This window comes from Vipera ursinii (genome assembly GCF_947247035.1).
Source record: "Vipera ursinii genome assembly, chromosome: 3".
Classification (NCBI taxonomy): Eukaryota; Metazoa; Chordata; class Lepidosauria; order Squamata; family Viperidae; genus Vipera; species Vipera ursinii.
In genome coordinates this window covers 67,495,824-67,522,683 of record NC_139516.1, presented here as the reverse complement: position 1 = coordinate 67,522,683, position 26,860 = coordinate 67,495,824, and the positions used below count along the sequence as shown (strand labels likewise).

At 37.4% G+C, this 26,860-nt stretch overlaps 1 protein-coding gene across 1 annotated transcript in view; it reads right to left on the bottom strand.

The window, feature by feature from the left end:
• Positions 1 to 6,255: 6,255 nt before the first annotated feature.
• Positions 6,256 to 26,860, bottom strand: part of PATJ (PATJ crumbs cell polarity complex component) — a 168,411-nt gene continuing 147,806 nt past the window's right edge. Inside the window, exons 36-45 of the mRNA XM_083359895.1 lie at positions 26,023 to 26,216; positions 25,331 to 25,478; positions 24,509 to 24,595; positions 23,021 to 23,138; positions 22,360 to 22,400; positions 21,412 to 21,534; positions 20,335 to 20,439; positions 14,698 to 14,801; positions 11,536 to 11,659; positions 6,256 to 8,674 (exon numbers count right to left, since the gene is read on the bottom strand). Coding sequence (XP_083216021.1) covers positions 8,528 to 8,674; positions 11,536 to 11,659; positions 14,698 to 14,801; positions 20,335 to 20,439; positions 21,412 to 21,534; positions 22,360 to 22,400; positions 23,021 to 23,138; positions 24,509 to 24,595; positions 25,331 to 25,478; positions 26,023 to 26,216 — 1,191 coding nt within the window. The 3' untranslated portion in view covers positions 6,256 to 8,527. The remainder of the gene's footprint in view (positions 8,675 to 11,535; positions 11,660 to 14,697; positions 14,802 to 20,334; positions 20,440 to 21,411; positions 21,535 to 22,359; positions 22,401 to 23,020; positions 23,139 to 24,508; positions 24,596 to 25,330; positions 25,479 to 26,022; positions 26,217 to 26,860) is intronic.

Here is a 26,860-nt window from a genome sequence, read left to right as displayed (position 1 = left end):
GTCCCATTTGTGGTTGCTATAGAAGGATTACCGCTACTTTAATGTGAGAATTATTTAAAACTTCTTCAACAATTCTTACTCCAGTTACTTTACTTTTTCCTCTATTTTTAAATTTATAACTTTTGTCTGTCAGTACATTTTGTACAACTCTGAACAAAATCCCTTGAAAGGGAGTAGAAAGTGTTCTAAGCAATCTGTTATTTAGTTGTATTTACTAATTTTATTTTTGTGTCTGAAACAGGTAATTGGAAGCCACATGGCTTATTTTTTTAAAAATAAAAAAGTAGCATATGACTATTACAATAAATAAAAATCATCTATATTCACAAAGAACTTCCCTGGAAGAATTGACATTATGCTGCCATTTGCATGTTAGAAATGTATCTGTATAGTAATGTCTAGTCTAATGAAGAGAAGGACTATGGGTGACATGATAGCGGTGTTCCAGTATTTAAGGGGCTGCCACAGATAAGAGGGGGTCAGCCTATTCTCCAAAGCATCTGAAGGACGAGAAGCAATGGATGGAAAATAATCAAGGAGAGATTCAACCTAGAAATAAGGAGAAATTTCCTGAAAGTGACAACAGTTACCCAAAGGAACAGATTACCTTTGAAGTTGTGGGTGCACCATCATTGCAGGTTTTTAAGAAGAGATGGGACAACTATTTGTCTGAAATGTTATAGGGTCTCCTGCTTTGGCAGGGCAGGGGCTGGACTAGAAGACTCCAAGGTGCCAGCCAACTCTGTTATTCTGCATTCTGTATATTTTTCAAAGCCCACATTCATTTTTTACAAGCTCCCCAAAAGAATAAATAAGAGGAAAGGCATTAATGGTTTATATTTCACATATTTCTTGCTGATGTGGCAGAATGCTAAGACAGATAAATTGGCTAAAAGTAAGGGTAAAATTTCACAGAAGAGAAATGGCTTTAGAATAAGATATCAGAGTCAGTCAAGAAACACTGCTGAGTTGTTTCAGAAGTGGGAAGTGAATGTGAAGAGTTATCCAAGTTGTGTTCTGACAACCAGGCTATTCCTAGGATAGCTTCTGAAAATGTCATCAAACAAGAATAAATTTCTGCCTTTGCAAGGCTGGGCATTTGACCCAACTAAATGCAAGCAACATTTCTGGCCTTTCTTATTTATTCCTTGGTCCCATTCTTGTTTTTCTCATTCTCTGTCCTATGAGACTGCAGTGTCTGTCCTTACAGCAACAGAGGGGCATAATTTTTTTTTTTAGTGGGCATCAAATGCTTTTGCAGACTTATTTTTCTCATCTTCTTCCCTTTGAATTCTTCACATTTCTCACATCACAGATTATTTAGTCCTTTTAAGGCAAGGCAAGCAACCAACTCCTGGAGAAAATCTCTCTATGTGGTTGCTTCTATGTGGTCTGTTTAGGCCCAGAAAACTCAGAAAAATAGTAAAGGCTAAAATAGCTTTATATATTTTTTAAGCAATACATTTACCCTCAAACCCAATATCTGATGACTTACGGGCATGCCCACCAAGTTTTCATGGTAACACACAATAATGTTACCCAGCCACATCAGCAAAATCAGTTCAATTTTTTTGAAACAGAGGACCACAACTGGTGTATTTCAAGGCCAGTTCTCAGGCACAAATAACCACAAGCATTCATTGAGTTCGAAGCACAGAAGAATTTATTACTGCAACTTCTAATTTAAGAATCTAATCCGCTAATGGTGTTAGATAAGAGTCCACGGAATTCATAGGAAGCCCTTCTTGGGGGTCTGTTGTGGCAACACAAGGACTCTAAACTGATGACATATTTAACTCCACCTTCCAGCTCAGCCTCTTCTCTTACACCAACAAGCAAAAACTGGCTCAGAGTAAGTCTCTCTGTCTCTTCACACAGCCTTTGAGGGTTCCTGGCAGGCAGCACCCTTAAACCTGGTGATGCCAGTCCAAGTGCTAGGGACTAAGTGTAAGGTACAATTGCTGCCCTCCTGGAACAGCTGAGGGGAAGAAGGTATGACCCTCATCAGTCTGGTTGTGGGAAGCAATGTTGGATCACATGCTGCCACTAGTTCCACTTCCTGCCGCTCAGCTCCCATACCTCTAATCTACTCAGGAATTGGGGTTTTAAAGAATACCTTTAGCAACAATTCCTTTTGCCATTCCAGGTATGTTTTTCCCCCAACTTCAACTGTTTCACTACATCCAAATACTAACTAGGCCTGACCCTGCTCTAGTCATCTGCTTACCCTCTCCTTAAAACCCACACTCCTCCCTAAAAAATCTTGATCACAGGGAATATGCAAGCTATGACTTTACATTCTTTGCCCCCTTACACACCTGGCCCCCTACAATTTTCATCCACTCTTTCCCATATGTATTCAGTATATAATATGCCAGATCCCTTTCCCTTGAGCAGGCTAACAGGGCAGATGCCTCCGCATATAATGGAAGCAAATTACCATCTGCTTGCCTTTCCGAAAACAGAAATTCCTAGGAAATAGGAAGGTCTGCTGAAACTTGATCACTGTCATTTGAAAGGCAGCTGGGCAAGTTGAAATGAAAATGGTAAGCTAGTAGGCTAATAGATCATCAGTCGGGGTGGCATAAAAATAAGGATTTTTTATTGTATTTTAAATAACAGCTCCAGTTAAGCCAAGTCCAAAGTTAGTGGGAATCTTTACATTTAATTAATCCCATTGTTCCAAAACCTGCTCCAAAGGTACTTCAACTCAAAAATATATAAGCTGCCTCCATTTCTTGATTTTTTTTTAAAAAAAGTATTAAAGTTGCTTGAGGAAAAAAACTGTAAATGAACTGGAACGAAGTCAAATTGCTAACCTTAAAAAAGCCCTGGAGGTGGGTTGGGAAAATAATACAAAACATCTGAGCCTGTTATGCATGGAATTTCCCTGAAAAGCTATCCTGAAGCCCAAAGGTAACTTAAAAGGCAGCAGATACAGTATGTGATATGAGAGAATGTGGGGAGTTGGGAAGGTAACCCAACGTTGGATATAAATGAGATAAGGCAGGAGTTTGTAGTCCAGGATGCACAATGTTCAGTGAAAAAGAGATTCACAAATTTAAAGTCTATACCAGGGGTCTGCAACCTTGACAACTTTAAGACCTGTGGACTTCAGCTCCCAGAATTCCTCAGCCAGCAACTAAGAAATGGCAGTTGCATACCCTAATGCAGCTTCCATGATTTTGTATCTTAACTCCAAATCCTGACACTAAGAATTCCCTAGAGCAGGGGTCTCGCAAACTTGGCAACTTTAAGACCGTTGGGACTTCAACTCCCAGAATTCCTATGCTGCTGAGGAATTCTGGGAGTTGAAGTCCACAAGTTTGGAAACCTCTGCCCTATAGAAATGTGCGCAATTCTTGCTTTTTTTGTGTTTTGTTTTTGCCTGTGCTTGTGATGAGGGTTTGACAAAGCTGTCTTTACTTTTGACCTGGCATTATTCAAATTAACTATAAGAGACCAGCAATTTTGGTAATGGAGATCCTAAGTGCACTGAATTCTCTGAAGACCTTCATTCTGCATTAGGCATAGATCTCCAGGAATAAATAACAGGATAATTTCTCTATCTGAAAATTTATGTCTATGTGGATTCTGTATGTTATCTATGTGCACATTTTATTTTCATCTAATATCTCCAATTATAAAAAGTACATGCATCTGAAGGTCACAAACCTTCAGCATATCACTGATATTAAAGGTATATAAAAAGTGTCTTTATTTCAGAGGATTTAAATAGCACTTGATTGGGCAGAGATGTCAGCTAATCCCAAAAGTTCAAAAGAGGTGCTTTAACATAAATATTGGAGAAAAATACACAGTAAAATAAAAAAATAGTACTATGATAAGGGTAAAAATAAATGTTTTGGTGGTTTGGTATAGCTGGGTGACCTTGAAGCCAGTATCTTTTTCTCTGTCCAACCTATCTTGCAGAGTTTTTGCTGTGGGGAAAATAGAAAGTATTTTATATGTTTGCCACCTTGAGTTAACGTATAAAGTAATGAAGGCAAGATTGTTTTTTTAAAAAAAATCTAATAAAGTATTGAATAATCAGTCAATCATACTGTATGTCATGAGGATTGCATCATGACACTACTTCAATTTTCATATTGCACTTCCATGATAGCAAGTTTGATTCAATTAATAGTATGGAATTCAGGTAAATTGCAGTTGAAATTTGGGACAATGGTGTCATTATTCCATTTTTAATAGCATAATTAAATTTAATAGCATAATTTAAATTGCTAAATGAATATATGATTTAAAATGCACTATATACTGAATATATACATTAAGTTCCACCCCCCCTCCCGTATTCAAACAACTCAGTGAATTAAAAATACTTTCCAAACATCTTTTATTTTTTTAAAATACTATTTAGAATCTGAAATTTGGAAAGAATTTTTCTCCATTGATTTTATCATCAGATAATCTCAGCAGTGAGGATTGTTGGCCCTTCCATTGCTCAACTTTTGCCAAACTAGAGCCAGAGTACAGTAATAGGTTTTCTAGGCCCTGGACCCTGGTTTCCGCCAGAATCAGAGAGTTTAAAGCAGGGGTATCCAACCTTGGCAACTTTAAGACTTGTGGACTTCAACTCCCACAATTCCTATAATGGCTGGGGAATTCTGGGAGTTGAAGTCCGCAAGTCTTAAAGTTGTCAAGGGTGCACCCCTCCCCCACGTTACAATATTTGGTTATAGATTATTTATAGTAATATTGTTTTAGATGCTAATTTCTTATTCTCCCAATTAGCCATTTTAAACAGGTGTTCCAAACACAACAATAATACATCTGTCTATCTTTACAGACAATAAAGGAAAACTGAGCTAGCAGCTTAGCGTTAACAGATTTAAGAGAGCAGTATATGCTGATTGTATGTCTCTGGGAAATCTGAATTGCTGATTACTTGCAAGAGGATCATGTTTGATACACAGTTGGAAAAATATAAACTTTGGTTTATTAAGTTACTTGAACAAGTGGGCTAGAGTTTGCCTGTCACTTGAATTAAGCATAAAGGAGAAAAAAAGCCTGTTTTCTATTAAGTTCAATGTATTTTTCTAAGTATACATTTAAGAAATAGATACTTTTCTCCTCAGCATTTGAAATGTTGCCATAGTCTTGGTTAATTGCTTTTAGAAATGACTCCCGCACACATTTTATTGTATTTTACATTTATTTTGTTGGATTTATAGTCTGCCTTTTGCATAACAGCTCACAGCAGTGATAGATTTATCTGTCATTTAATTGTCCACATACTAAGAGGGTGCACAAAATGAAGGAACATGTTTTCTAAGATTTTTTTTAATTAGAAGCTCTGGTAAAAGGATAGCCGAAACAGCCACAAGTGAACATAACTAAAAAGAAACAGCAATGGTTTTGCTTCAGCCTAGCCCATGAAAAATGTTAACATAGAAAAAAAATCTTTGCAGCCAAGATTTGACAAGCATATTAGCCAATAAGACAGCAGGCATGGGACCCAGTCTTGTTGTTTGGAGCCATTTTGAATTTAAGGGGAAAATGATTCAGAGCTAGTTCTAAGTCTATTATTTTTTTACTTATATTAGATTTATTACTCTGGGGAAAAAGGCAATAAGGAGAGGTGCTACATAGTCCACTGTGCTGATGCCAACTTCGGCATAATAAATAACACCCAGACACAAACAGTCAAGTACAACTTTGTAAGTTGATTTCAAACTTTATGTTCTGAACTTAAAGAGAAGTGGAATCTCCCTCCCTCTTCTTTAAGCTAGACCTCGGGAAAATATTGCCTATATTTTAATATATTAGCACTGCCCACTATTCTTAATAAGTAATATTCAAGATCATCTTCCATAATTTTTTAATCACTAACAATATTGACTTGTTTTCCCCATTTTTGCAAATGGCTGTCATTTTTAATACTTTTAGTCCTTTATTATACATTAGGATCAAATATAATGGACAGGCCATTTTTCAGGATATACATTCTTCTCTTCTAAAATGTCTCTGAACAATATCACTAAATGGCTTAGTCTTTGCATTAATAATTGGGTAGAATCAACAGGTTTCCCACACTTTTTTGCTTAAGTCTGAGCGATACAAAAGTTGTGCCAAGCTTGGGTTTTTTAATCCTTCCTCCATAGTATAGTCATGCTAAAGTTTATTTGCTGGCAAAGACCAAAATAATCTGTAATATCATAGTTATGTTTCTGTGTATGGGTGCAACGTTAATTCCTTCCCACCATTATTCACGCAAGTGAATTTTATTAAGAATCTTTGGAATTCATAAAACATTTTATTTTATACACAAACATACAGTAAGTCTCATCACCCCTCTTAGAAATTAGCAGCATTATCAAAATCTAAACCCATAAACTCTCAGAAAGACATAGATTTTTGCTTAAACAACTGAGGCAAAATCAATCGGACAGTTTTTCTGTACACACTTAAGTAATTCCCGCTTCTCTCTGAAAGACTTGACAGATGTAAATTCTCCAAGCAGATTGTGCTTTTGAATGTTTACATATAGCACTGACTTCCCACATCATCACCAATTTATCTGCAGGTTGTAATGCAGTTTGGGGGGGATGTTTTTGGTTTGTTTATTTTTTGACAGCACTATATGAAACAAGTAAAAAGTGTAAATTATAAGCAACAATGAGGTGATCTCCCATATGAGCTAGAAAACATGCACTTTATTTTAGCGTATAAGTCCAACATCCCCTTCATCAGAAAGTTGTCAAAAGAAGGCCCACTGCTTGCATAACATTTAAAAGGATGATTGTATCCATTTAAAATATACATTTTTGGATTTGGATCACAATTCTTAAAGAAGTTAACATCTTCTATCTATACCTTCAAGTTAAGCATAAATATCCAGTGCAAATCTAAGCGTGACTTGACAATATTAAATGCCCTCAAGTCTTAAAAAGAATTGGTGAGTTTTCTTCATGGCCATTTTCACTTGCATTTCATATAAATATCCTTATTTGGACATTGAGTAGAAACCCTTGAAAATCATTTTAATCTGCTTTCAGGCACTGTTTGTGGAATATGCATAGCTATTGCTATATTCCAATAGCTTAATGCACTTTGTGATTCGCTAGATCCAAAGACAGAATATGAAAACACAGACATTATTCTTAACAGGACATGCCACTTCACTTTTGACCACTACTTATTCTCCTCAGCATAGTTAAGAGACATGTATCTATGGTGATTCTCAGGTCACGGTTGTCCCAAAAGTGCTTTTTCAAGAGGCAACTGGGCTTTCTTTGAAGACATATTGCTACTTATCCAAGAAGCTTCTTCAGCTTCTTTGCTTCCTCACCATCAAGTCAGAGCCGAAGAAGCTTCTTGGATGAGAAGCGAAATGTTTTCAGAGAAAAACAAGAAAGTCCAGTTGCCTCTTGAAAATGCCCCTTTGGGTAAAGAGACATACTTTACTTTAAACAAGATGATGATATTGCATTCTAATTGTATCATAACAGTAAACATGTTTTACAGAAGCTACAGGATTTTAAATGGAAAATTGCCATTTCATTTATTGGTGAGACATGAATGTCAGAATTTGATCATGAGATTGGTAGATCATGTTTACAATTCATTACAATATTATCATTATAAACAATAAGTAGCCCTAATTTCAAATTAAGGCTCACTTTCATCCATTTCACTGGAGTTAAGCTTTACACTAGAGGTGGGGAACCATGCCCCTTTTATGACTTGTGGACTTCAACTCCCAGAATTCCTGAGCCAGCATGAATCAGGAATTCTGGGAGTTGAAGTCCACAAGTCATAAAAGGTCTATTATTCCCCACCCCTGCTTTACACGGTACAAATTATTTTCACTATTTAACTAGCTGTACAGAGCTCGAAACTTCTAAAGATTCTTGCCAATCTGTCGCAGGATTTCACAAAACCAGAAAATGAATAAGGAGAAGCTTAAAATTTACTTGTCATGGTTATAACTAACTTACATATATTTATCCAGAGAGATTAGACAGGAGGGTTGGCACCTGATCATTAGACATTCATATGCAATTAATTTCCCACTGTAAAGTTTGATATTTCATTATTTGAAAAAGCCGCAATTGAATTATGTTTTAATGTTTTCTGGCATGGCTGAAAAGTTTGACAATCAAACCATGAGAGAGATGAAAAGTCAATTGGTATTTCTAGCTCTTCATTAGCTGGGAACCAACAAACAGCCACATTCTTTCTTGTAGTATATGCTAATTTTAGTTTCCTGATTATATTTCCTACTAAGGGATAATAATTATGGACAAAGGAAGGAATCAAAAGCCCATTCAAGAGAACCCAGGCTGGATGAGTTGTAGGATTAAGGCTTTCACAAATAGCTTCAATGACAAGACATAATGGACCACTACAATGGCCGTAGCTGCATAGCAACATTCTTAATAATATATGCTAATTCTAGCTGGAGTTGGGTTGTCATCTGACAGGGATTGTAGACCAATTTATAGCAGCTCTAGCAATGCTCAGAAATAATTGCATCCAGCCCAAACTGCATTTGCAGCAAAGCTCAGGGCAACACTGTTAATGTCACTGTCCCCTTTTGGTACTTCAGAATAGCTACAGCTTGCTCATGAGTCACACCTTCCAGAGACTGTCCATTAACAGCTAAAATCTGATCACCACGCTTCAGTCTGCCATCATCTGCAGCTGCCCCCTGGAAAGAAAAACAAAACAAAAACAAATCAGACCAGAAGCAATACACATCATTAGCCAAGCAATGTTTTGAGGCTAAAATAGTAGATAACAAATTATAGGCAACATGGGGAGATGACAGAACTGCTTTAGGATGACTTTCTTCAACCATTTGGGATATATTGGAATTACAGTTCCAACAAAATGCCTAGTCAGTGGGATTGATTTAATGCTAGATCATGGGATACTAAATTGAAAAGGCTAAACTGGAGGGTTCTTGGTTGGGAAAGCTTCTCCTCAGACAAAACTTTACCTTTTTAATATTCAAATTTACATTGTATAGCTAACTTAGCAATTCTGACATGATTACCTCACATATACATTGTGTGCTGAAACTGGGAACAGATGGTGCAAACTGTCCTTAAAAAGTAACAAAAACATCAGCTATGGGAACTCAAAATGCTGATGGTTAGCCCTTCACAGGCACTTTCTTCCAAAAAATTCTTCCAAATGGAAATCAGTACTTATTTTACTTATACGAGTCATGGCAACTAGAGTCCTTTTCGTGAAAAAGCCACTTGGACGAATAGCGAAAAGTTTCAAACCAAAAACCAAAAAAGAAATCCAGTTGCCATTATGTAACTTCTAAACAACTTAATCTGGATAACTGAGATTCTTCATCAACTATAAAGGTAAAGTCAAGGTAAAGGTTCCCCCGCACATACGTGCTAGTCGATTCCGACTCTAGGGGCCGGTGCTCATCTCCGTTTCAAAGCCGAAGAGCCAGCGCTTGTCCGAAGACGTCTCCGTGGTCATGTGGCCGGCATGACTAGACGCCAAAGGCGCACGGAACGCTGTTACCTTCCCACCGCAGTGGTCCCTATTTTTCTACTTGCATTTTTACGTGCTTTCAAACTGCTAGTTTGGCAGAAGCTGGGATGAGTAACAGGAACTCACTCTTACGCGGCACTCGGGATTTGACCTGCCAAACTGCCGACCATCTGATCGACAAGCTCAGCATCCTAACCCGCTGAGCCACCGCATCCCTTCATCAACTATACTTATGTTTAATTGCATTGAATTAAATAAATCCCTGACATAACAGGTGAACATTTTTGGACTGCCCAGATTCTACTGTTATCCTCCTTTTTCTTTTCCAAGTACTTGTTTTCCCCCCTGATTATGGACAGTACAATAGCTTCGCTTATCCCACATCTCATAATTTATATCAAGACACATCTATATAGGAAAAGACCCTGTTCCCATTTTTAATGTTGCAAACCATACCATAGCAAAAGTAAACATATTAACAAGTGTACAATACAGTATTTGTCTACTCAGATAAATCTGCAACAAAATAGTAAAACATGACCACCAGAAGGAAGAAGCAAGGAGAAATTAAAAGGCTTTTGATTATGATCTTCATATTGTGTTAACTTATTGGCTTGTCTTTGGTTCATTTGAAATTTGACATATTTTAAATGAACTGTATTAAATTAACATGATTTGCCCCATTTATATTCATTGCTGATTGAGTAAATTCATTCTGAGCACAGTGTTTGGGGGGGGATAAGGCAATATAATTACAACCATTGCAATGTATTACAACCATTCATTTAGCAACTTTTCAAACTTACAACGGGATTGAAAAAGAGTAAATTACAACTGGTCCTCACACGACTGTTGCAGGATGCCCATGGTCACCTGATCAAAATTTGGGCACTTGGCCGCCAGGATGCATTTACAATGGTTGCAATGTTCCAGGGTCATGTGATCGCCATTCACGACCTTTCTAATTGGTTTCCAACAAGCAAAATCAATGGTGGGAGGTGGAACTGCTTAAGGACTGTGTGGTTCACTTAACAACTACAGTGATTTTCTTAACAACTGTGGCAGAAACTATTGTAAAATTAGGTGTGACTCCATTAAGCACCACCTTGCTTAAAAACAGAAATTCTGGTGTTGACTGTGGTTGTAAATCAAGGACTATGTGCAGTTTTCTTGTAAGATCAGACTAGGCCTCTGCCTGATTTTCCATGACATAAGTAAATAGTCCCTATCCTAGGTTTTAGTTGAATGCTTGGCTGATCTTCAGTGACATTTGTTTTCTTCGTAATGCCTACTAATTTATGTAATTTGTATATTTTAATGAGTTACAGTATGTTCTTTTGTTATATTGTTTTATTATTTTACTCTTTATATTAAGAAAGGAAGGTAGGAACATCAATTTTTCAGTGTCCTATTGGAAAGGCATGCCATTTGAGTCCGATTAAATAAATAAGCAAATCAACAAAAGTAAACTGATTAGGAATACTTGTAGTTTGTAGTAAAATAATATGGAATTTTTCCTGCCTGAATAAATAACAACCTATGGAGGGTCAAGAGTTTTCAGTGGTAAAAATTAGCAGTGGTGATTAACAACATGTTCCTGCTCCAGGCTGAACTAATTCCTTCTGCAACTCATCCTTAAAATTTACACAAAACTTCCATACGCAGCATGGCCCTTTAAGTGAAACTTTTAATAGTGTAGAGTAGATATGTTAAACTCATGATGTCACATGACGTTGCGTGACGTATTGGGACTGTTTTGCCATTGCCAGCAATGGGGTGGGCATGGCTTCTGCGTGATGTGTCTGGCCCGCGGGCCGGCAGTTTGACACTCCTGGTGTAGAGGCATGTGGCCAATATTTAGAACATAAACAGACTCAGAGGGTCCACTACTTTGCCCCAAAAGCTGATCATTGATTTAAGGATAATATTCACTTCAATTAAATGTCATTGTAATATACAAATAAAGTCCAACTTTTTCTCCCATTCATCAAAAGAGTGAGTCACATTGAATATCAATGGAAAGGGCCATTTCAAAGTAACGTTTGAGAGTACCTTTGCAAAAATGGTCTTGACATATATAGGGAGGTCTCCTTGTGGACTTCCGAAGCCTCCTACGATGCTAAAGCCCAATCCATTCGAGCCTTTCTCCAACACAATGATTTTAGGTTGAGGTGCTCTAAAAAACCAAACAAACAGGAAACACCCATTAATACATTGCTTGTTTAATATGAGGAAAAACAGCATCACTATAGCTGGCTCATTCCATCAGAGCAATGGCTGTCTTCCACTGCTTTTGCCTATTTGGTTAATGGCTCCCAAGCTTAAGATCTTTCAGCCCTGGAAGCTCTTGATGGGAGATAATAAAGAATAGAATACAAAGTATGGATTCCATAATTGATCCTCCCAGGAATTAGCTACGTGCTTGCAATAATGCTGTCAAATCCCACCCACTCCCGGCAATACTTCTCTATCTTTATTTTCAATGGCTGAAATCACAAAATATAACATTTCCCACAACTGAAAATGCTATGTGCTACTGTTCTCTGCAACTATTACTACTGTTAGAATTCATGAAACAAAGAATGCACAGCACTTAAACGCTACAGATCAGGAATACATACGTTTTCTAATTTGACTGAAACATTTGTTTGGTAAGGTAATTGTTTTTGACAGGAAGCTTTAGCATAATTCACCTACTTCCTTTTTTCCTGGCCAGATGCCCTCCAGATCTGTTGGGAGTGCAAGGAAGTCTGGAGAAGACAGAGTTACTTTTATGGGGAGAACTAGTTAAGAGAGATGCGGAACTAGATATAAGCAGGCTGCGTGGCATCATAGGTCAGGATTAATTCCATCACAAGGATGGTGTGATGGAATGTAGTCTGGATTCCCAGGAGAGAGGGTATGCATTCCAGAGATGCAAAAGACAACTCAGTTCAGATAGTTTTGTGTGAGAGAGTGAAGATGGCTACACCTTAATAGTTCCCAGAGTATATGCATTAGTGGAGTGGTACTTTGCTTTAGTTTGGCAAGATTCTACCTATGGGTGAGTAACAATGAAGAAATCTGTTGGGGAGAATCACATCATTTATTTGTTGGGTTTGGGAGCTTGACAGATGGCAGGCTGCATGGAAAAACATGGTCTACTACACAGACAGAATCATTCCAAACAGGATGCAGCAACAAGCTAGTGCTCTGCCTTGAATGCCTTGTAGTTGAAAGCACTTCATGAAGAACAGGGTAATGCTAGAAGACAGCTTGAATACTCAACTTAATAATGGTACATGCTATTTGGGAATTACTGCCACTAGACTAAACAACTTGAGTGACATGACCATATTTCCAGTCATAAATTCCTGCAACATAGATGTAGAGATAGGTATTTATGTTTATTTAACTAGGAAGATAGTAACAAGGACAATCTCCATGGGCCTCGTGCCTAAATGAAGCAACAATAGTAATGAGAGTTCAGCAAAGTGCTGTTCCTATAGCTTTGACATGCATCTGACTAGCAGGAAACTAAGAATTGGAACAATTCTCTTCTACACCAGGGTGTCCAACCTTTGCAACTTTAAGACCTGTGGACTTCAACTCTCAGAATTCCCCAGCCAACATTGCTGGTTGGGGAATTCTGGGAGTTGAAGTCCATAGGTCTTAAAGTTGCTAAGGCTGGACACTGTTCTAGACAAAATAATTGAACAAGAAAGTGCTTGGCAAAAGATTACCAAGTCTCTTGAAGAAAGACGTATTTCAAATGCAAGAACTAATTCAATATATTACAGCAATATACGTCTGTGTGCTGCGATTCATGAATCCAAGTGAGGTATTATTTTCTCAAAAGAACAAATTTGTAGAGCATTTATCAAGACATTTTTGGGAAGATTCCACATTTAATTTCTCTAGTAGAAGATCATCTGGAATTGCAGCTGTCATAAATCACCTCAAGCGAAAACACAACCAGGCAGAAGGATAATAAACATGACAACATGTCATTGGGGGAAAACCCACCCAACCTCAGAAGATCTGCTTGTTCTTTTAATCAGTCAAAAGAATGAAAACAAAAATCTTCCAGCAGCCTGAAAAATCCACAATAGTATATTTGGCGCTATTGCAAAATTTGTCTGAAATTAGAAGCTTGAAAGCAGAAATATTTACATTACCTATCAGGAGAGAGGACCATAAAAGTTTTCTACAAATGTTCCAAAATGAATATGGAGAGGGGAAATTAGAAATAGTGAAAGCGTGCCTGATTCCGATTCATGAACTAATACCCATAATTTGTATTTGGATCACCATATATTCAGATGCACAGGGAGATTGAGGGCTGCTTAAATGTCCAAATATCTTGCAAACTTAAGGAAGACAGAATTACACAATTCATGCTATTCTCACAAGTCAAGCTATTCTCCAAAGCGCCCGAAGGCAGGACAAGAAGCAACGGAGGGAAACTAATCAAGGAGAGAAGCAACCTAGAACTAAGGAGAAACTTCCTGACAGTTAGAACAATTAACCAGTGGAACAACCTGCCTCCAGAAGTGGTGAATGCTCCAACACTGGAAGTTTTTAAGAAGAGACTGGACAGCCATTTGTCTGAAATGGTATAGGCAGGGTTTCCTGCCTGAGCAGGGGGTTGGACTAGATGACCACCAAGGTCCCTTCCAACTTTACTATTATGAAGCTCTAGATTATGTTCAATATAATTCTGCACTGGGTAGCATTTATACAGAACTTGAATCATATGAATAATGGCCTATCCTGACATATGCAAGGAAAAAGGCTCATCCTCAAAGTTGGGAAACAGCAGAAAGTTGAAATAATCTGACAGTGTAGAAGATGCTAATGCAGACCTGAGCATTTTATAGCCCGTGGGCAACTGTTAGCCCCTGGGTTGTTTTTGTCCAGCCTGTGGCACTGTTGGAGGGGGCAGTGGGAGGCAGGGCAGCATTGGCCAAGCCAGGGCAGGGACCCTCCACAATAGTCCCAGTTTCTCATATGGCCTATTGGAAAATTAATTGCCCACCCCTGCTCTAATGTAATACACAAAATCCAAAGGCTTGCATGCATGAAAAAAAAAACAATTATACGTCTATCAGTCTCTCCTCATACCAGCGTTTTCATTATTTATCCTATTTTCTATCAATAAATGACACAAGCCTCAAACTAGTGCATGAATCTGTTCTTTCATCTATCAGATTATCCACAAATGTGTGTACTTACTCTGGGTACTCAGAATGATGCTCAGGGGGTGGAGCAAAGTTAGTGTTGGAAGTCATATTCTCTATCTGGCTGGCAATGGCACTGATGTTGGTGTCAGCCACCACCTACAGTGCAGTGGAAGAAGAAACAACAAGTATCAACAAGGGGTGACTTAGTACTATTAGAAAAATACTAAGGTAAAGGTAAAGGTTCCCCCGCACATGCGTGCTAGTCGTTTCCGACTCTAGGGGCCGGTGCTCATCTCCGTTTCATAGCTGAAGAGCCAGCGCTTGTCCGAGGACGTCTCCGTGGTCATGTGGCCGGCATGACTGGACGCCAAAGGCGCACGGAACGCTGTTACCTTCCCACCGTAGTGGTCCCTATTTTTCTACTTGCATTTTTACGTGCTTTCGAACTGCTAGGTGGGCAGAAGCTGGGACGAGTAACAGGCGCTCACTCTGTTACGCGGCACTCGGGATTCGACCCGCCAAACTGCCGACCTTCCAATCGACAAGTTCAGCGTCCTAACCCACTGAGCCACCGCGATGGACATATTAATGGACCAACCAGAAGCTGAAGCACCCATAATGTAGGCTGCTTAAGGCTCAAGTGAAAACTGATAGATTAATAAGTGAATCAAGAACATGTTTATACAGTTACTCCTTTAAAGAACTGATTCAGCCACCCAAATTGGAGCTGGGGGAGCAAAGATTCAGACCACGCGTGACTCTTTAAGCTTAAAAGTTCATTGTAAGTGTTAATCCACCCTTACAATGACTTTATCTTCAAACGCAGGCAGTTCAACTCAACTTTCCAGTTAGAATGAAATCACTGTAAAACTGCTCATATTTCCTGGATTTTTGTTTGCTTTTAATGGCAGTAATCTATTCCTCTGTGTGTGTGTGTGTGTGTGTGTGTGTGTGTGTGTGTGTGTGTGTGTGTGTCATTGGCAGAAAAAGCACACCAAAGTTCAAAAATCTCACAAAAAGCTTTTTCTTATCTCATTACCAGGACTGCAAACAGCTGATTCAATTATTGAAGAACATCCGAACAGCCAGGCTGGATCAAATATTCCCTGGAGATCCTAATCTCTCCTTTGCAAAGAGCATTAACACATTTCTTTGCGTCCTGCCCAAGACATTCTGACAATTAGCATTTCCACAGCTTTATCTCCAGTCATCTGACCTTTCCTACCCATTTACCATGAGGTCATTTTGCTGGTAATAGAATTACTTACTGATGTGTCAGTGATGAATATCAGATTTTTAAAGAATGAATTCGCTTCTTTGGTATGAATTCAACTTCAGGCCAACAAAGAGCATAGTCATTTAAACACAAAATACTGTTCGTAATTTTATGGACATATTGGGATATTGATACAGAGGATCTGAATATGGTAGGCTGTGAAAACAACTAACACCACTTTTTAAAAATTAGCCATACATGTAATAGATTAAGGCTCTTCTAATGTATAATTTAAAATGTGTGATAGCAAATCTGTATTTTTTTCCTCTCTATGTTAATTATTTTTAAGGAAGAAACATATTGCAGGAGACAGAAATTATTTTAAAACTTGAACATCTGATAATCTGCTTCTCTAGAAGTGCTAATGTAACTGAAGATATATATATATATATCTCACATGCCAGTAAATTGAGTTTCCTGCATTGGTAAAATATTACTGCCTGTGTAGTATTTAAAGAATAAGTATTAGCAATTTGTATTAGTATTTGATTAATAGCAGAATATGGCCACATCCTTGGCTGTCAATGTTATTTTCACATTATTTTAAAGCAGCTAACCATATCATTTGACTAACTGCACATTCCCAATGTTTTTTTTTAATCCCATTTATATCCTGCCCTCCTCCGAAGACTCAGGGCAGCTTACAATTTAAAGCACAAATCAATGTGCTTAGCAATAGCCTTCATTCTATGTATATGCCTGCTTATTAGGGCTTTCGCCCCCCCCCCAAGTGGCATTATTACAAAGTCAGCTTATTGCCCCCAAGAATCTGGGTCCTCATTTTACCTACCTCGGAAGGATGGAAGGCTGAGTCAACCTTGAGCCTGGTGGGATGTGAACCTGCACTAATTGCAGGCAGCTAGTGTTAGTTAAGAAGGCATTAGCCCACTGCTCCACCAAGGCTCTTGTTATTCTGTTATTCATCTGCTCCAAAGCAAAAGCTTGTCTGCTCCCCCAAATTCAATTTTTTTCACCTTGGATTTTCATTGGATGTGGTTCTTGCTTGATATGGTTCTAGCAGCTATTTCAAATAGGCTCCATAAATATCAACTCAGGCACCACCCTCCATGCCACAAGTGGACAATTATGGTTCCTTTACAACCTGTGGACTTCAGTTCCCAGAATTCCTGAGTCAACTATGCTGGCTCAGGAAATCTGAGAGTTGAGGTCCACAGATTGTAAAGGGGCCATAGTTGCTCACTCCTGCTCCATTCAGTGAAAGTATCATGGGCACAAACACAATATCTATTGACTTGAATCTCATTACACAAACCTGAACAACTTATATTGTTCAACATAATTGCTGGCTGGGGAATTCTGGGAGTTGAAGTCCACAAGTCTTAAAATTGAGAAATACTGTGCTTAAAAAATGCTGCAACCTCTGAATCACTTTGCAATATTTATTCCATTTCTATAAAAATCCCTCTTTTGAAATAAAACAAGAAGTCAGAAAATATTTCAGTGTGCAATCCTTAAAAGATTTTTTTTTGCTGGGATCCGAAAGTGTTACTCTCAAGACTGATTTCTGAAAGTGCTCAAGTAAAATTATTTATTTTGTTTTCAGAAGAGCCTGCCGTTAATTTTTTAAAAAGAATGCTTTGTATTTCTGCAGATGCTGTACTTTTTCTGTGATTCAGCAATTCTTGCCACCAGAGTTTGCTGTTGTAAAAACTGATTTCAACTTTTAAATCTATTTTCCTATTTCAATCAATCTCTTTGCAGGTTATTGCAGTTTAAGATATACACAGATCTATCAGTGATGTTTATTAGCATTAAAAACATTCAAGTTGCACTAAAAAATGAATGTAATTATTTTACATTCAGATATCACCCTGAATTTAGCGTGTTGAAATGTTTTTTTTTCCTGTGCAAGATTATAGGTAATAGGTAATAGCTTTAGACATCCTGTATTTTAGGTTTTCTTACATAGGGACTTTCTCCAGATTGTTACGTATTCAAATTCATTGCCACTTTCATGCATTTTTCTCTTTATTTGTGCATTTTCAATTTTATTTATTTTATCAGTGCTCATAGAATGTGCTGTAATCAAAACTGACTCCAAGCAGCATTCAATTCCCCTCTGTGGGGAATAAACCAAAAGCAAAAAAATATACCATACAAAATACAGCCTGTGTACAATTGCATATCCAAGACCCAGAGAATAGTCAGCCCATACAATTACAGCAACTGACATTGCTAAAGGCAAATGGGTTGCCACTCAGTCTAAACACATGTGTATACAGATTAAATCAGAGGGCAGAAATGAAATGATGTAATTGCCTTAGGACTGGGCTGTAACACTAATTTTAGAAATTCTTCAAGATAAATGTCCAAGTGAATTCAGAACAATTAAAAATGAGAGAGAGAAAGAGACAGAGAAAATAAAAGAGAGAGAATGCTTTTTCTAAGAACTGGCTCACACAATTGTTTAGACAGATTATTTTGGTGAATAGAATTGGAGCTGGATAAGTTTTTTCAACGCATATAGTTTCTTTTCATATAACTTTCAGATTCAGATACACAGGTAGTCCTCAACCTACAACAAAAATTGAGCCCAAAATTTCCGTTGCTGAGCAATGCAGGTGTTAAGTGAATTTTGCTCCATCTTTTTTTGCTACAGTTGTTAAGCAAAACATTGCAGTTTTTAAGTGGATCTTATGATCATTAAGCAAAGCTGGTTACCCCCATTGACTTTCTTGGTCAGAAGCTGGCTGGGAAGATTACAAAGGGTGATCACATGATACCGGGACCATGCTACTGTCATAAAGACATGCCAGTTGCCAAGCGCCCAAATTTTGGTCACATGACCATGGGGATGCTGCAACTGTCATTCATGTGAAAATCAGCCATAAGTCACTTTATTTCAGTGCCGTTGTAACTTGGAATGGTCACTAAATAAATGGTTGTTAAATTGATGACTACCTGTACTGTTTACCAGGATTGGAGGTGATTACATTTATAGTAAAAAGCTAAGCAAAAATAAATGAAAAATCCAAAGCTAGATAGATGACATAGCCAACTCTGTCAATATTTTACTACCTGATCTTAGACAACAGCAACAATAAAATCTTCAATTTGCATTCAGGATGTATCACTTGGCAGATACATATTCATTTTCAGCTGGTTCCCAACAGATTTCTACAAATGAACTCTTTTCAACTCGGCTAAGTAAACACCAAGTTTTGCTTTAAATATATTCAGTATAAAAAAGTTTTGGTATAATAGGTAATAGTTGTAAAATCCCACTGATCTGTACTAGTAGAAAGTTAAGCACCTATCTTCCAAAATCCTGGCAATGTCCTGCAAAAATTAATGAATATAAAATGCGTAAGACTCACGGCAAGGTATATGATTATTACAGCCCAACAAGATATATTGAGATTTGTGATAAGGTGTCTCACTTTTAGTAGTATAGGTCAACTAATAAAAGAACCACCTTGCAGTTTATAAACAGGAAAAAAGCACATCTTCATTTTTGCCTTCTCATATTAAATTAAAATGAGAGACGGATCCCTCCGGTTAAAGCACTGCGCCTTGGCTGAAAGCCAGTTGTATTATAAATCATCACCACTGTTAACAAAGCCTTTTGTCTTGCTCTTTTTCTTCTGAAGAAGATGTTACCTGGATAGAAAAGCTTCACCAAAGCTCCATAGAAAAAGAAGAATCTGTTTTTAGTCAGGTTAATTTTTTTTGTCTCCAACAGCATTGAATCAGTTTATCAATATAAAGTACAGAAGTACAGAGAAAAATGAAAATAATGGAAAAATAAATCAGGAAAGGGGGAAGAGAGAAAAGTGTAGGGTAAAAGGGAGAAGAAAAAGAAAAACATTGACTTTTGACACCTCTTGGTGCAGTAGAATAAAACAGAAACATAAAACCTCAACTCTTTACTTTTATATGACAACACGCTAGTCATTTCTCTAACAACAAGCTTGCTTAATCACTAAAACCCAAAATTAAAGTTTAATTTTTTTCCACCTCAAGCACAAAGTCCAAAAGCAGTTTCCAAGTAGAAACAAAATTAATTGTGTTGTTTTCTTTAACCAAACAGTCAATTTAGCCATTTCTGCCGAGTCCATCCACTTTTGCGGCCATTCGTCCATTGTGGGAATCAGAGAGGAATCTGTTTTTCTTTTAAAAGTGATGGAAACTAAAAAGCAGATATTCTCCTATCATCTCTGTTAGCAAGAAAATATTTCTTCCCTTTTAAAAATTTCATTCCACCATACGCCCAGTTATATGGACAAGAATAAAATGTTTTTGAACATAACAGGTTTTTTTTAAATCCTGCGTTAATTGACATCGGCAAGCACACTATGATGTCTTGTGCCAGGCACATTCAGACCATTATTTAAAATTACCACTGAAATCATTGACACCATTGCACAGTGGTTGTTCAATTTATCATCATACCTGCAGGATGATGCTCCCATAGGCATTCTTCAGCAGATTTACTACCTCAGCATGAGACAGACCATCCAAAGGCTGCCCATTAATACTGACAATCCTATCACCAACCTAAAAGTAAGACCAAAAAAACCAGAACATAAATAGAAATATTGGTAGCATCAGGGATACTGGAGAGATCGACCTGTTTTGCAAGTGTGGCGCTACACAGTCATGTTTCTTATTTATAAAAACACAATAGACCAATTTATAAAACCCACCAGAAGTATTTCAGCCACGTGAATTTGTCTCTAAGATTAATGTATCTTCTAAGGCAAGGAAGTTTCAGTGCGAGTAGCCCATATGTGAGCTCCAAAAGGTTGAAATATAAATTTAATGAATAAATAAACAACTGGCCATTGAGAAGATTTATTTTTAAGATACCGTAAAGCTGTCATTCGTGATTGATTGTTACTCTGGATTTGTTAACCTTATTTTATTAATAGCGTTTTTTAAATTCTTTGATCTGTTTCTATAATTTGTGAGCTGTTTTCAGCAACTATTTTCTAATTCAAAGGGAAATGTATAAATAAATAAAATAAAATAAAATAAAAATACACAAAAAAAGAACTATTGCTTCAATTTCACAATCTAGGAGCAAAGAGGAATCATTGTAAATGGAAGAAGAAGATACTGGTAGTACGTGAAACACTATTTTTTTTCCCTAGAGGTACTTGGTGCAGTGAAGATGTTAGTAACAACTGCTATTCTTTTTTTTCCTGCAAGTCATCCAGTATCTTCTGAAATTGAAAAGAAAGAAAGAAAGAATATAAAGTTCCTGTTTTTCTATGTTGTATTCAGAAATTGGAAACTAGATGACATGAGTTCACTGTCTTGATTGCAGACATCGTACTGCTGAAATGCAATTTTCCACAATTGCTGTTATTCACACCAGTGGGCAAAAATGACGTTCTTTTAGCAGCAAAATGAAGGAAGCACTTATGAAGTCGGAAAAAGAAACATTTTTGGAGGTAATAAAAACAGCAACAGCAGCAAGAAAATGGAGCCAGTGTTTATGCATGTATCAGTCACTCTTTCACTTACTCGTAGTTTATGCGTGCGTGCTGCCACTCCGTTGGCTTGAATCATAGCAATGAAGATTGGAATATCTGCCAGGGGACTTCCCTTGCCACCAGCAATACTAATACCAAGAGGATCGTTCAGGCCCTTAACAGAGAAAGCACGGTTATAAGAATCCCTTACTCTGCCCAAGTTTCAAATATATAACCTGTGGACCTGGCGTCACATGGAATACAATTAAGCAAGGACACAGTGTGATATCTTGTTCAAAAATTCCATCTCCATCTCTCAAATTTTCAACTTGCTTTAGCGACATTATTAAACACATGCAAAGGAAGCATTTTTTTTTGCATTCATTGAAAGCACTGCCATTTGCAGGAGCGTGAGATTTCAATGACATAATACTAAAATCTTTTAAAAATATACAGTACACCAGACTGCTAATATTCTCTAGTGCAGGGGTGTCAAACTCAATTTCATTGAGGGCCGCATCAGCATTGCGGTTGCCCTCAGGGGGCCGGGTGGGTGTGGCCTGGGTGGGCGTGGCCTACTGGGTGGCCATGGCTAAAGTGCGTATGGTCTACTGAGTGGGCGTGGCCAGCTCTACATCGTTCGCATCAAGGGTGCCTATGGGGGCCTGAGCAGATCTGAGGGTCTCTGGCAGAAAGAGGGTCTCTGGGCCAGGGCCAAGGCAGTGGGGGCCGTTCCCTCACTGTTTCCAGGATGGCTTCACAGGCCGCATGAAACCACCTCGCGGACCGGATCTGCCCCCGGGCCTTGTGTTTGACACGTCTGCTCTAGTGGGAAGCTGAGATACTGTGGTCAAGATAATTCCACAACCTTTTTTATTAATTTGTTTAATTTGCAAATAGATCAGAACACTATAAATTTATTCATTGTTTACACCCAGGACAAAATAGCATGGTTTTGCTCTTTCTCTCTAAGTATATTAAATAATAAGAAATTACTGACCCTTGTTATTTCCACAGTTCTTGGGCTTATGTCTGCTCCAACTGACAACAAAATAAATATACAGAATAATTAAAAGCTAAAAGTATCATGATATTATTACTTCAAAATGATCACAAATACAGTATTGTGCTCCTTTCCCCAAACTGAGGGTTTTAAGATGTACTGTATTTGTCTACAACTTCCTGAATTCAAGATCAATATGGCCAATAATTTGAAAGCCAGTTTGGTCTAGTGGTTGAGGCACCCGCTAGAAAGCCAGAGACTATGAGTTCAAGTCCCATCTTAAATATGAAAGCCAGCTGGGTGACCTTTGTCCAGTCACTCTTTTCTTAGCCCAGCCCACCTCATAGGGTTGTTGCAGGGAAAAATAGGAGGAGGAAGGACATGTTCGCCACCTTGAGTTATTTGTAAAAATAATAAAGGCTGGATATAGACAGATAGGCAGACAAACAGTAAAGGGGGCTAAAACATTCTTTAAGTTCTGGGAAACAGTAATATTTGGAAGCCTCCTTGATTACCTGCACTATAAGAGGGAGAGAATTTGTAAGATTCTGTTATTATAGCCAATCTCAATAAGTTCAGTTGTGTTCTTGAGCAAACTGAAGAGCAGAATATCCATTATAATTCACAGAAATGTAAAATTGCTTGTTCTCTCTCATACCTGAATTTCTCTGAGAAGGATCGGCAGATGATCTCTTAGTACTGACTAAATTCTGCAAAGTGGAGATAACTGGAGCAAATGTAGGATGAAAGTGGCTATGGACATTATGCTGGCTCATCTGAAAATCCAAGAAAAACCAGTAAGGCGCAAGATAGAATTTGCAAGGTTGTTCCACACTGTTTTACACTTTCATTAGTTATAGCATCTATCATTAGATCTGTTCATTAAACCACGGATGATACTTATGTTATCCAAGATGCTATCAAGACTTTTCTATATCACTACTAACATATTCACACAAAGACCCGCATCTCAGAATTTAAAATGGATTTTTCTTTTTTTAAAAAAAATGTATAGAAACACACATGAGCAAAATTCTAATTTGGCTTTTTAGATGAGGGAAGACATATTGTGACAACATGATGAAGAGTCAGGGAGTCTGGCAACTGAGGCTAAAAAAAGTTGGAATTTATTTCTTGCACTTCTAACTTTCTTTAGACTTTTTATTCCATCATATCTGGAGCCCAGCTGCTGGGAGGCAGGAACAAAACTCTACCACTCTCTTAATGAAATAGATTTTCAAGCTGCAGAACACTAATCAAATGTCTGGATCAATGTTTCCCCTCTATGCCGAGGGAATTCATTAGCAGTAGCATTCTGTATGCTGGAGAAAGTCTAGCAAAGTGCAGAGGTAATACCTAGATTTGACTTGTTTAGTTTAGTTTAGTTTAGTTTAGTCCAGTCCAGTCCAGTCTAGTCCAGTTCAGGAAACTAAATTTCATTTTTGATGTGTGCCGTTGTGCCCACAGTAAAAAAAAATGACAATAAAGGTTATCTTATCTTATCTTTAGTTTAGTTTACGTAAGGGAAAAATAAACGGTGCCTCAAAAGTTTGGAAGTTGGGCACAGATTGGGGAATGATCCTAAACTGAAATGAAAACATATGAGAAATAATACTGTTAAATATCTCTATATCTTCCTGGAAAAATGCACATTGTTTTGCTGGATAACTTTCTAAAATGAGAATATAACGTACAGTGCTTCATTATTATCAGGATACGAAGGTTTGTTTTAATTGTATCTTATTTCCTTCACTGCATGTAAAATGGATAGATAGCATGAGATGACTATTGTGGCTACAAGTGGCTGGCGAAAATTACTCTGCTCCCATATCCTTTTTGAAATGAATGGTTTCATGAAAGATCAAGTACATGCATAAGTGTACAGAAATTATAAAAAACTTATTTCTAAAGCAGGATTTTTTTCCTGCCAGTTAAAACACAAAAATTGTCCCAACTATCAACCTGGCCCTCAGATAATTAAAAATGATGGATCTAAAAAGATTTTTTTTGAATTAAAGTTACATTTAAATTCAAAGGTAATAATTTTATTCCGATGATCACATCAGACAAGACAAACTATTTACAAATAATTTTGGGGATCTATTACTTTATCATTCTTTTTAATGCTTTGCCATCTGCTACGAACCTGACTGTTTTGAGATGTCTTCCTTGAGGATAACAAAGATCCTGCCCTGAGTCGTCCAATCTCCAGCTGCACAAGTCCTTGGGCACACTTCGATATACAAAATACAAGACAATAAGTATTCATTTTTATTGATTTCCCTCCAAAAGTTATACCTTTAGATAAACCTTGACCACTTAAAATGCCCTAGTCCCTAGAAGTCCTGGCAACATCCATTTCCCAACTTGCTCTTTTTCTCCAGGTTAAACTCTATTATAAACTCAATTAAAAGACCATATTTTAGCTGTAGAAAATATACCTGATATTGTATTCAATGCAGTACACTGTGTCAAAGGACTGTACAACTGAAAATTATTTTTAGCTGTATACATTGAGCTAAACTGTGGTTTGTTTAATTAGTGAATGATCCATATTGGCCCAGTTCACACACTATGTAATTCTGTAAACAAGCTATGTTATGGCTTAGTGGGATCTGCAACTGATCTTGTCTTTTATTTTATGAGGAATAATCAGAAAATTAAGTTTTGAATGAAGGCAGCCTTTATACACTGTAGCAGTATCTCATAGTAGGATTATACTGTCTGCTCTTTTACAAAATGCATGTTAAAATATTTTACTGATAAACTTGGTTTATTTCCATTATCTACAGTTAAAATTAAATAGAGTGGATAATTAAGCATAAAAACTATAGATAAATCATAGCACATAAAATTGAATCTTCTACCATGCTTGTTTTTATGAGATTGAACTGTGTTTGAACACTTTGGCTGAATTCAGTATTTCCAAGCAATGTTACATTTTACATAGACTCAACTACATACTCACCTTAAGAATGGTGGCTACCACCTCTTGAGAAGCATGTCTGACATCCTCACCATTGACAGATAATATCTGATCTCCTTGAATTAGTCTTCCATCGAGATCAGCAGCTCCTCCTTTGACAATGTCAGAGATAAACACGCCACTTCCATTTCTAACAACACAGGGAACATATGTACTGGATTATTAAACAACTAAACTATAAATGCTACTTATCTGCAGTTCCATATTGTTACTTATTTCCAGCCCAAAAGGCTTTTCTAAAGACAATAATATCTCCAAAAGCAATTTTCGCTGATGGTCTCCTCAATCAGAAAGGTCACATTCTGTCACTTATGCCAATTTATTGTGGTATGCCAAATTGTTCTGCTATACCACTAAGTTGTTATCATCAGTAAATTTTCAGATAAGAAGCAATCGCTATCAATTTACTTTTGCATACAGGATCATAATGCCAATGTGATACGAAACAATGTGATGGAGAACACACAATCTTCCACTGAATATTTCATTTTAAGTCTCCTGTCCCTGAACTGGTAAAATGCTAGCATAACTGCTAGCATAGCACTTACAATAATTCCAGCATTTTATGTAAATTTTATAAATGTGATATAGCAGTAAGTGCCACTAGGACACTTGAATGCCCTCTCTGTTTCTACTATAAGAATAATCTAATTCCGATCAACCATATTCCTTACCTTTTCCCTACAATGCTAAGTCCTAATCCTCGGCCCATTTTCCGTTGTAAGTCTACATGGAAAATCTCCAAATTTTCTTCATCTTTATAATGAGCTTCATCTCTATAGACAACAAGCTGCACTTTCGGAGGGGTTTGCCTCAAGGCAGTAATAGCATCTTCATGACTGGCGTTTCTCAAGTCTGTGCCATTAACCTAAAATAAAATAAAGCATTCAATTGGATGTACAGTTTACTCACTGGATTTTAATTAGCCCGGTAACAGGCACATTAGCATGAGCCGCCCAGACTCGCCTTCTGGTGAGACGGGTGACAAATAAATTTAACAAGTAAACAAACAAACAACACATTTTCCTAGGGCCTGCCAAAAAGAGGGATCCCAAAATCACATTTTTGGAAAATTGCTTCTGTCATTCCAGTACCTCTATCTCAGGTTAGAGTTAAGGCAGGGGTGTCAAACTCAATTGACATGTCTGATTTAAGGCTTACACAGATTCAGTGTAAGAAATTCTGCCAATTCATCTGAAGGATAACATTATGGTTGAACATTTCAAGAAGGCAGTTTTCACCTGTCCCCATTTGAATTTTATTCAGTTTGAACTCCAAAATCTGATTGCTCTTAGTGAGAACAAGCTAGGAGTGAAAAGACAAATTTGCTTTAATTAACTATACTTACAATTAGAGCTGCTAATTATTAAACTAATATACTAATTATAGTTAAATCATAGTTCAGAAACTAGAAGCTCTCATCAGGTTTTGGTTTTTTTTAAGATTGTACTGTGGCTGAGTACTGTGATTGAGCCAGCACTTATGCATAATATTGTTTTCTATAATTCATTA